General features: G+C 42.4%; 1 protein-coding gene across 9 annotated transcripts in view; it reads left to right on the top strand.

Moving 5' to 3' along the window:
• The window catches only part of HDAC7 (histone deacetylase 7), a 614,661-nt gene that overhangs the window by 493,326 nt on the left and 109,175 nt on the right, over positions 1-12,160 (top strand). For all 9 annotated transcript variants that reach the window (XM_063952225.1, XM_063952227.1, XM_063952226.1 and 6 more), the window contains 7 exons: positions 1,120-1,292; positions 1,640-1,724; positions 4,002-4,119; positions 4,980-5,095; positions 7,890-8,012; positions 8,881-8,990; positions 11,093-11,240. In XM_063952225.1, coding sequence (XP_063808295.1) covers positions 1,120-1,292; positions 1,640-1,724; positions 4,002-4,119; positions 4,980-5,095; positions 7,890-8,012; positions 8,881-8,990; positions 11,093-11,240 — 873 coding nt within the window. The remainder of the gene's footprint in view (positions 1-1,119; positions 1,293-1,639; positions 1,725-4,001; positions 4,120-4,979; positions 5,096-7,889; positions 8,013-8,880; positions 8,991-11,092; positions 11,241-12,160) is intronic.

The raw sequence follows: 12,160 nt of genomic DNA, 5'->3' as shown, positions 1-12,160 counted from the left end.
CATTTACATATGATAGGGTGAGGTAAATATATAAAAAGGTTGTACATTCTTCCACTGTGAAAAATTATTGGTCTTCTCAAGAGTCATTAATCAATTCTATTTTGGGAGCATCAGGCTGACAAGAAAGCAGGTTGTAAGTAACCATATGAATCTTCTCCGAAACAAAGTGTCTGGCAGTACAACTAGTATAATCTGTCACTTCTATTTTTGGTGATATTATTTTCTTCATTATAATAGATATTTTGCTCTGCAGCTACTAAAATAAATGCCATAGAGACACCATTGTCCTACAGTACCATGTGGGAGGTCATTTAAATAAAGGTGGAGGGTATACTCTAGAGTCAGGATGTAACAGTTGTATGAAAATTCTAAGTAATATCCAACAGGACAGCTTCGCCCATATGTGGGTGTGTTATTGTTAGGTAAATTGCACAGCTGGCTGGCTTTTGGGACTGGGGTAATAGTAAACAATATAATTGATCTGAGAGGTAAACACGTTATGTGAAGTGCTTGTCATTCAGTAAGGAAAGTCCCTCAAACTCATACTTAAGAGAACTTGGTACTCGTAGTTTTATGCTATATGCAAATGTCCTTGTCAGTAGCTGCAACTCTGCCTCTTTCCTCACATTCTATAAGATATCAGGCTAGCAAACCACAATGGAGAGACCTAAGAGGCCTGGTGAGTTACTCTATTTGTATAAGATCCTAATGTGTTACAGATAGGCCCTCTGTCTCTGTATGTGACCTAGGGGCCAGCTCTGCAGGGATGTTGTAAAGCATTGTAAATGTTTCATGAGGGGGAACAGCACAATGGGCAGTTAGCTCAGGTTGTAGCCGGATTGGTGACCTATGGACCTATAAGACAGAAAATAGGAGAACCTTGAGTAAATAAGCATGTAGTCACACATGTACATTTATTTGGGCTATGTCACTATCACTGCTTAAAAACAGAATATTACACAGTAATCTGAAATATCAGATGATAAACTTGTGACGATATTGGGGGTGCCTTTTATTCCAGCCTGTTCACTTTAATTTTGCTAAGGAACCAAATTGGATTGGATTAGAATAATGTCTAATATTACCTGTAGTAATACGTAGTTTTGTTTTGTTTTGCAGTGGACTTGACTGTTCCATCTAGTACAGTCCTGACACAACCAAGCCCTATGGAGTTTCACCTAATTCAGCGCCTTAACCAGCGGTCGGACACTGCACTCCTCAACATGAAACCGACCCAGCAAGCGATCTTCCCTACCATCACTCCGCAACAGCACGTGGAGCACAAGATTAGGGTATGTTTCACTGCATTATACCTCTCTGGATTTTCTGAGTATTTTCCTATAAAAACAGATTACTGAAGTCTGACGATACAAACCAATTTATCAGTGTAGGTGTTGGGATGGTTAATGAAAAGAATGCAGCCAAATCATTCTACACAACATTAAACTTTGACTGTAACATGTCCGTTTCCTATTTTATTACACGCCCCATATTACAGTGACCATGCCATTTACACACCGAGCACAGGACTGACAATGTGCTCTATAGATATGAAATAAGCACAGGGATTGTAAGATGCCTGGAGTGTTCATTTGTAGTCTGGGGTCTCTTATACTGATTCTCAATCTTTGTTTTGCAGTTGAACATGGAATGTCGAAATGCAGCCCATGAACGCCAAGAGCAAAGCCTGAGGCAGCTGGTCAACAAGGATAAAAGCAAATGCAGTATGCAAACTTTGTGTATTATTTACATCCAAAGCTACTGTAGTAGTCACTGTTCCTGAATTTCTTCTGAGAAGTGGCATGAGGGAGGAGACACAGCCTGTCCCAATCAGAAGTGGCGCACATTACTAGATGTTAAAGTGAACTAAACCTCACTTACTATGTGCTCTTACTGGTTTTTACTTTTTTCTTTTTTCCATCTGTCTGAGATTCTGCACTCGTACACGTGTCTCCTCCCTAAACATGTACTCTCCCCTGGTGCCTATAGACCAGTATCTGGTTCCACCATAAAATTTGCAACTTTAGGCAGATAACTTGGTGGTGCTACATCATAAAGTTACTGTAACATGATCAGGGCTGATGTTAGGCCGGATAAAAGGCGCAACTCTGTTTACCTGCAGGAGTTGGGTGCATACAGTAGAACCAACGCTGATGTATGATTGCCCTCCAAGCTGTTGGATAAAGTATTCCAGCCCTGTATTTATTTTGGTGTAATACTGATAGTGTAGTGCGAGTTAGTAATTATGGTTACCGGAAGGAAGTAATGTTTGTAACTATTCAGCAGCTTGTGGGTCACTTATCACTATACAGTATATGTATGTAAAGTATATTGGTCACTGGATTCACTAAAACTAGTGATATTACAAAGGTATTTAGCACTAAGTGTACAGGTGACAGGCACATTCTATTGGGACATTATAATTGGTGTAGCGGCACATGTTGGTAAAAAGTACATAAAAGGGTTTTGTTCACCTTTTAAGATGTAATCATATTATGTATGTAATGACCATAAATTAGCATGTTATAAAACAGTATGTTTTGTGATCTTGAAGAATGATGCATCTCCACAACATTGAGCCACAAAGTTGTCTTTGGCAATGGAAGATCAGTTAATGATGGCCACCCTACAGTGTTCATTATAATGTATAAAATAAAAAACTCCGCCATTTGGTATTAATCTTGTTTAATCAAATTCATTCTCTTAAGTGGCAAACATACTTAATTGTGGAACAAATACGTTTTTCTCTTGGAACAATTGCATGGTAGTTGAATGCAGTACAATAGCGCCCTCTACTGCCTGTTGTGTTTATCAGACTGTTTCCTCAGAACACGTTTATGAGAAACAGTTGGAATTATCCAGTGACGTGCGGTGGGGTGAGGCAGGTGAGGCAGAGCCTTTCCTGTCATACTTACGTTTAAACCAGAGTTTTGACTGTATAAAGTATTTGAAAAATACTAATAATTTGTTTGAAATATCTTCTTTCCATTATTCTAATAATTTTTATAGCCCAAACTCTGCAGTAAAAAGTCTATGGCAGGTGAGGCAGTGCCTCACCTGGCTAACTTTTCCGCACATCTCTGATCAAAACTCACCAAATTTCCAGGAGTTTATACTGCTGCACCTGTGTATAATGCCCAGATGTACCTTTTGGCTCATATATTGCATGGAATTCTGGTTCTGGTGCTAGACAGTACCTCCTGAGCCATTTAGCTCACTGCACGTCCCTGGAATTATCAGTAATTGGCATTTGTCATTTATTTCCCACTTATAGGTTCACAGACATTTCTACGATTTTCTAGTTTGATAGTAAGGGTCTGTACTGTTTAACACGGGAAAAACCTTGTCTGCTTGCCACTGTTAATCTCCCCAATGTAGGTCAGCTTAGATCTTTGCTGTAGACATGTGCAGACCTAACTTATCCTTGTATTTTCAATCATTTGAAAACCAATCTAAAAAAAACTGTAAACAAAATATAATTAATATATAAGTACATTGTGTTATAGCTCAGTGCTTCCCAAACTTTTTTTAATCACAGAGCCCTACAGCATCAGAATTTTTTTCACGTCACACCTAGGTCAGAAGATTCTTATTGAGAAATTTAGAAAGAAATATTAAATTAAGTGAAATGTGTTTATATGTCATTCTTGGGTTGAGTTGTGTGGAGAGGGACAGGACTTGCTTCTGTTTGTCCACATATTTTATGATTGGCAGCCACCAGCACTGGTTTTGCCTATTACATTGACCATAAATAGTTTGAATTGGTCCTGGACCACCAATCCAAGACCCCCCTGCAAGTGTCCTGATGCACCCTGGGGTGCCTCAGGACACATTTTTAGAACCACTGTGATACCCTATTAATAGGCAAATAGTCTTTGAATGTGACTGTATCCCTTCCTCTACAGATATAATATATACACACAATCAGAACACACTCACTCAGCTATTTGTTGTATGTTTCATATGTCACTATTATACATGACGATACTTTGTGGTTCTAGGTGCCAATGCCAGCCCAGCAGTCAAACAGAAACTGTTGGAGATGATCCGGAGCAAGCAGCAAGTAGCTCCAGACCGCAATAGTGCCACCAATCACAGCAGCCCAGCCATGCCTTACAGGTAACTACTTCTGAACACCTTGGACCTGATTCAGGTCCCAACGGATTAGTGGTGCATGCAGAAAAGTACCAATGTTTGGTATTTTGCACATGTGCCGAACTTATACTGCGCATATGCGATACGGGTCTGCACTGGCGGGCACAGATTGGAATCAGACTGTTAGTGAGTGAAAGTCTGATGCTGTTTGTGTGGAAGGAGCAGCGGTGACCTCAATTTCTCAAAACAGATGCGTGCTGCTGCCATTGTGGGGGAGTGACGAGGCCAGGATCTCGTTGGAAGATTTCCTGGCCTCTTTGTTGCATCTGCGGAGGCCAGCTTGCGTGACCCCATGGGTCACACAGCCGCCAATGGTGTGGCAGAAGAGGTGATGCATCGTATCACTAATGCATGTAGGAGGTATTTCGCCTCCTGCTGCATTAACATATAAGTGCTATCGCTGCTGCATCCATGGGAGTAGCAATTCCAATCACATCTGAATCTGTCCCCTTGCTACTACCTATCCATCCAGACTTCACGTCCTACTCCCGACACATTATGATGAGACATCGAAAATGACTTGAGGCTGAGAGTCCATAGCTTCGGAGGAACAAGTCTGCATAGTCCTCTCAGCTACATGGAAGATTGGTATACTGAAATACACCCTCTATGCTGCATGATCACAGTTTGATGTGATTCTTGACTTGAGGCAGGTCATTATGATGGAGGAAGGCTGTGTTTATTTTTGTACCTTTCATTATATATCTGCTGCTATGGGAATTTTACTTTCATAGCAAATTTAATTTCTTCCTGAGCCATGCATAATACTACCTGTAAATAAAGTGGGCTGGACTTTTTGAAAATCTATGTATTATTTCTTTCAGGCCTTCCGAACTGACGGAATCAGAACCTCATCCACCTCCTATGCCTACTAATTTCATTCCTCGAGCTGCTTCCAGCAGCTGTAACCCATCAGAGCATTTTCCTCTACGGAGAACAGGTAATTCTATCATGTTTGGAATCCTAGTTGCCATTGATATCTAGTGTATTGATAGACTAAGGGGGATATCCTATTAGCAGTGGTAATTTACCGCTACTAATGGATTCCCCCGGTGCTTTCCTATTAGTCCCGATGCCAGTGCGTACTTCCCCTGATGCTGGCATTTATCAGAGATTATATTTCTGTGGCCTCGGACACTTGAAGCATAATCTGAGATAAGCAGCCTTTCAGAGACGAGATAACACATGGGACCAGGGAATTTATCCTGCATCCCTGTGTTATCGCCCTCAGACAAGAATTATTTTGTCCAGAAGAAACGTGCTTTAATAGGATAGCCCAACAATCGCCATTGGGGTAAAATCACAAAAAAGCCTTTTTTTCTTTTTTTTTCCGACCGAAAAAATGATTGGGGCTAATAGGATACCCCTCTAAGTATTCATTCAGCCTGTATAATTACTGCCTTTGCTGGGTGTAGTTGATGGGTTCATATTAAAAAAACATACGGTTCATTACAAAATGGTTCTGCAGCCATTATCAGCCAATCAGATGTTAGGTTTGCACTTTCTATGTGTCAGTGTTGGTTTTTAGTCCGTGTATATGTTTGTTTGGTTATAGGGGTGACAACTAGTTTACGATATTGGGCAATGGCCATTGAAAGTCAGGTTTTATGTGTAATTAAAAGTATATTTGCTATTCAGATAACACCCCTGATTGGTTGTGGCTGTGATAGTTCACTGCAGATTTGTGCATTGTATTTGACATTACTAATTAAATCTTAAACATTGTTATATATTGATAATAATCTAGGACTACAAACTAGAATGCCCCTCACCCCTGGACATTCTGGGAAGGTGAAGTACGGTAATCATTTAACCACTTAGGGCCCTATTAAGAGTGGCATGCAAGATTTGTAGCAACTGCAACAGAGCCTACATGCGCAACTTAGAGCAGTTACGTATAATTCAGAGTCATATGGTTCTGGCTGTATCTCCGTGACGGAGCATTTGCACTTGCAAAGTGTTCCGGGGGAAGAAGCAGAATTGTCAGTTCAGAGGTGAGCGTATGCAGAGTTCTGTCTGGCTTCAGATAGATCTCTTGCACCAAACTGCGTGCTGATGATGGAGGAGGTGCAGTCACAGAGTTTCAGTATAAAAGCGGAGATCTGCATTGTTTTCTGAACATGGAAAGTAAGCACAATTGTCCGCTGTAAGGGCCTAATTAGACCGTATTGTAGCAGCAAATTTGTTAGCTAATGGGCAAAACTGTGTGCACTGCAGGTGGGGCAGATATAACATGTGCAGAGAGAGTTAAGGTGGGTACTCACGGAGCGATCGCTGCTTAAAATCTAAGCAATCTGACTAGATTGCTTAGATTTTAAGCCTGATCGCTCCGTGTGTACCCCCTACAGCGATAGCGATGCGCAGCCCCACGCATCACTATCGCTGGTGCTAGATTGTACTGCCGTGCAGGCCAATCTAGCGGGTCGCTCATTTCACCTGCTGGGTGAAATGAGCGCCCACCTCGTCTCCCCCCGCACGCTCAGCACACATCGCGATGTGCTGAGCGGCAGGAGAGATGTGTGCTGAGCAGTTCGCTCAGCACACATCTCTCCCGCATCGGCCAGTGAGTACTGGCCTTTAGATTTGGGTGGGATGTGTTCAAATTGAAATCTATATTGCAATGTAAAAATAAAGCAGCCAGTATTTACCCTGCACAGAAACAAAATAACCCACCCAAATCTAACTCTCTCTGCACATGTTATATCTGTCCCCCCTGCAGTGCACATGGTTTTGCCCATTAGCTAACAAATTTGCTCAGGTCTGAATTAGGCCCTGAGTGCAACTCGGAATCAGTCCTTAATGAGCAGTGATTTTTGGGAATATCACAAAATGTATCACTTTGTATTACAAATCGGGATCCGGTCTCTAGGTCGGCCACCATTGGTCGACAGTGAGTAGGTCGACATGGTTTCTAGGTCGACATGTACTAGGTCGACATGACAGAAGGTCGACATGAATTTTTCACATTTAATTTTCCATATTTTGAACTTTTTCATACTTTACGATCCTTGTGGACTACAATTGGGAACGGTAACCCAAAGCGAGCCATGCAAGGGGATACGGTGCACTGACTGGGGTTCCCCATCACTCTACGAAGAAAACGACACATTTTTTTAAAAAAACCTCATGTCGACCTTATTTCATGTCGACCTAGTAGATGTCGACCTAGAGTCCCTGTTGACCTAGAAGCCGCGTCAACCTACTTACTGTCGGCCTAGAGTGGTCGACCTAGACACTGTCGACCTAAGTCTATTCTATCTAACATACCACACCCTTACAAATCATGAATAGATCATATTTTGTGGAATGAACATAGCATTAATACTTTCCTATCAGAAGACACTACCTTACAATAGGGAAACTTCTGAGCCTGGGGTGTCTTCACCTCATATGCCCAACGGCAGGGTTCTCCACTGTGTGACTTGTGTGGTGGCTGCAGGCCTTTAAGGCAGTGTTATGGTTTCTGACTTGCTTGGTATCACTGATCCATGAGTTAGCTGAATTACGTGATTTTCTAGTATTCAGCCCTGACAAATATTCCTAGTCCCCCGTAGAAGCATGAGGATATATCCCCAGCAGTACATCTGTGACCGGTATTTTTACTCTGCACATGTGTGCGCTCACATATTCTGTTCTGGTACTCTGTAACGGCCTAGGCCTATACCAGTCCAGAACGTGGTGAAGTTGCATGTGAGCTATTAATGTATAGAACTGTGCACTTAATTTCCCTGCAGCCTCTGAGCCAAACTTGAAGTGGCCTTGCAGACCCAAGAAATCTGGGGAGAGGAGGAAGAACCCACTCATGCGCAAGGAAAGCGCTCCACCTGCAGTTAGAAGAAGACCCCCAGAGACACAGGGTGGGTGATTGTCACACGAGGGGGAGGAAACATTTCCAGAAGTAGGGTAACACCATTTTCACTGTCATTAGTTTAGTTTTCGGCATTTCTAGCACATAGGGCAGTGGTACCCAAACCTCGTGGCACCCTAACAGTCCAGGTTTTAAGGATATCCATGTTTGTTCAGAGATGGTATAATCAACCTGACTGAGTTATTAATGAAACCACCTGTGCTTTTGCATGAATATCTTTTACAACCTGGACTGCTAGAATGCCATGAGGACCGTGTTTTGGGGACCCCTGACATAAAGGATAATAGAGCATAGGTGTACCATTTGTAGACTGGTATATCCTATCAGACCTATCTGGCCTTTCTATACATAGGGGGAGACTTATCAAACCTTTTAAAAAGGACAAGTGGGGGTATTGCCCATAGCATCCAATTAGATTCTAGCTATCTTTTTACAGCATGTACTAGACAAATGATGGCTAGAATCTTATTGGTTGCTATAAGTAACACATCCACTTGTCATCTTTCAAACATTTGATAACTTCCCCCCCATAATGTTAAACGCACAGGAATGTTGTGTTTTTTCTTTTTTAACTCTCCTGCGATGATGATGATCAGAGAATCCAGCAGGTGACAAAGGGCATAATATATTGCAACAGAGCTCTTACTAGTTTATCCTACTAAAATGATATAACTTTTTTATTTTATTGATGTAATCCGCTACCAGTATGATCTAGCTCATGGAAAAATGCTGGAAATTTTGGCTTTAAATATTTGTAAAATTGCCCAGTTGCAGGAACTAGATGATCTGCCAGATACACTGAAAGAATGGTGTTTTAACCTTTTAGGCATCACAAGTCTTGTTTTCTTACCTTACAGACTCGTCCCCAAGTAGTAGCAGCACTCCTGTCTCTGGTTGCAGCTCCCCAAATGACAGTCTGCCAGCTGAAAATGGAAGCCTGTCCTCCCTGCCCGGCGCTTCCTCAGAGGTAAGAGGGTCATCAGCATCTCCTAGACAAACAACGTAGACTGTGGTTTCTTTTATTATGGCCAGATGAATTGATTTGGGCAGTAAATGTCCTGCCTATTTTTACACCAGAAAATCCTGAAATCATGACTTGTTTATGTCTTCCTTGGGTTTAAATCTCTACTCTTAAAGCAAGAGTAATAGCAGTCCACATATTCTGTTGTAATGTTTTGTTAACATTAAATGGGTCAGTTCTAACAGGTAGTTTTAACATGTTTTAATAATATTCTTTGATCACATAACTGTACTGTACATAACTTCTCTGACAGCATACGTTACCCTGTACTTTCCTATATATGAAGGGACTTTGGTGTCTATTTACTATGCATTGGAGAGAGATAAAGTACCAGCCAATCAGCTAGTAACTGCCATGTTACAGACTGTTTCAAAAAATGACAGAAGCTGGTTGGTTGGTAGTTTCTTTCTCCACTTTATCGCTCTCCATGGCTTAGTAAATAGACCCCTTAATGTACCTTCTCTGTCTGATAGTGAGATGTTTTGCTGCACCATGCCTTTATCCTTAAGACAGATCGGTTATGCTTGTTGTTCTAAATCCTTCCATCTCTATCTGTGAGGTTTGTTGCTATACCATCCCTCTCCATCTGTGAGGCTTGTTGCTATACCATCCCTCTCCATCTGTGAGGCTTGTTGCTATACCATCCCTCTCCATCTGTGAGGCTTGTTGCTATACCATCCCTCTCCATCTGTGAGGCTTGTTGCTATACCATCCCTCTCCATCTGTGAGGCTTGTTGCTATACCATCCCTCTCCATCTGTGAGGCTTGTTGCTATACCATCCCTCTCCATCTGTGAGGCTTGTTGCTATACCATCCCTCTCTGTCTGTGAGGCTTGTTGCTATACCATCCGTCTCCGTCTGTGAGGCTTGTTGCTATACCATCCCTCTCTGTCTGTGAGGCTTGTTGCTGTACCATCCCTCTCTGTCTGTGAGGCTTGTTGCTGTACCATCCCCCTCCATCTGTGAGGCTTGTTGCTATACCATCCCTCTCTGTCTGTGAGGCTTGTTGCTATACCATCCGTCTCCGTCTGTGAGGCTTGTTGCTATACCATCCGTCTCTGTCTGTGAGGCTTGTTGCTATACCATCCGTCTCCATCTGTGAGGCTTGTTGCTATACCATCCCTCTCCGTCTGTGAGGCTTGTTGCTATACCATCTGTCTCCGTCTGTGAGGCTTGTTGCTATACCATCCATCTCTGTCTGTGAGGCTTGTTGCTATACCATCCCTTTCCATCTGTGAGGCTTGTTGCTATACTGTCACTCTCCGTCTGTGAGGCTTGTTGCTGTATCATCTGTGAGAGTTGTCTATGTACTTTCTTTCCTTATGAGACTTAAAGGCCACATACATGTCGGAGGCTAAAGTCGGATTCGATTTCCCTTGAACCGCCCGGCAGCTCCCCGGGCGGCAGGATCGCATACGATACATCGTATGTAGTCCTTTTGTATACGATGTATCGTATGCAATCCCAGCCATGCCTGCAGGATCCGACATATCACGAGTGCAGCACTAACAACCTAGGGGCTCTGATCCGATGCTCAGGGGAGCGCGCATCGGATCAGATGTAAAACACATCCGATTTGCCACTTTTCATCCGATTTATCGGCCCGAAAGGTCAGAATCATATGAAATCGGGCATTATCATTCTAGTGTATGGGGCCCTTTACTGTATAACTCCTGTCCATCCAAGTAATTTCCTTGTCTACCTGTAAAATGTGTTGCTGTAGATCCCGTATTGCTCCATAGAACTTTTTGGCATACTGTATCTTCCTTCTCTTGAGACTTTTTGCTGTGTTTTCCCTCCCATTTAGACTCTTCTCTCTATATAGGACTAGTTGAGGTACCTTCTTTCCCCCTCTGCAGGACATGTTATACGTTTCCTTCTTTATTTGTGAGAGTTATACTTTTTGCAATACCACCTCTTGTCTAAGTGAGCCTTGTCTCTATATAGCCTACTGCCTCTACCCTGCAAAAGTAACAGTGGACACTAATGATGACATTAGCAGTTGCTTTATATTTATGTGTAGCACTCATACATCCTACATTTTATAGGGCCTGATTCACAGAGTACCACTCCTGACTCCCACTGTATACATGCCAGGCATAGAGGGCCATGATGGTACGAATTCCATGACCGCAGCTCGTCTCCAGCCTGTCATCATCCTGGAGCCCTCAGGCACACGCACTCCGCTAGTTGCAGGTATGTCCTTTTCTAGCCAACTTTAGATAGTTGTTAGAATACCTTCAGCTCTCTAGACTTTAACTATAACTCGCATTACTTTGGAGGTGTGTGACAGAAATGTATTTGCCGTGCCCCAATATTTGCTCTAAACCAGACTGTTTACTAGTTTTAGTTACAATGGAAGGTGACTCATTTAGGGAACAGATACATTGGAGTGTACATTCAGGACTAGTGTACCATCATTTACAGTGGCTAAATAAGACCAGGAAGCTCAATTCTCTTTGCTACAGGTAACTCACTGGTCCCTGGAGACATACTGTAATATGGGTGGAGTGAGTAGTTTTTTTCTATTACCAAAAAGGAAATGAGTAATTGTTTTTGAAATAATGGGATGTTTACTCTGAAGTCATCAATGAGAGGAGCAGGGAAGATGACAAATGCCAAGAGCATCACAACCTGATGCACTGGCATACTGTATGTACACATATGTTGGTCCTATCACAGAAGTTTGTAAGAAACCTAGGGAAGGGGACATCTGCTGTCTGTCTATGGCTCCATGATGCTAGTAGCATGTGTTCTGTAACCCATAGTAACTAATCGGCTATTTTTCTTTTTATTAGTCCTAACCCAGCGAGAGGCAACTTGATTCACTTCAGGCTCTGCATTGGTCAGCCCCCTAGCATTCAGAAGCGCCACACATTATGCTTAATATCAGTAGTGAGCTAAAACAATGCATTTAATCAAAGAGACCTCTGTAATAATTCTTGGACCACATATAGCATTTTTGCTGGATCCGTTTCGCAGGATCCCCCTGGTCCGGCGAAAACGCTATGTGGATTCACACAGTGCCACGACTGGATTTCAGCCACACTGTGTGAACACATACATTCATATGTATGTGTTCCACTTGAAATCCATCCGGTCGTTCTGTCATCGGG

This window comes from Pseudophryne corroboree, chromosome 2 (assembly GCF_028390025.1).
Source record: "Pseudophryne corroboree isolate aPseCor3 chromosome 2, aPseCor3.hap2, whole genome shotgun sequence".
NCBI lineage: Eukaryota > Metazoa > Chordata > Amphibia > Anura > Myobatrachidae > Pseudophryne > Pseudophryne corroboree.
Note: the sequence above shows the minus strand (reverse complement) of the source record. Positions and strands in the feature narration are given on the sequence as shown.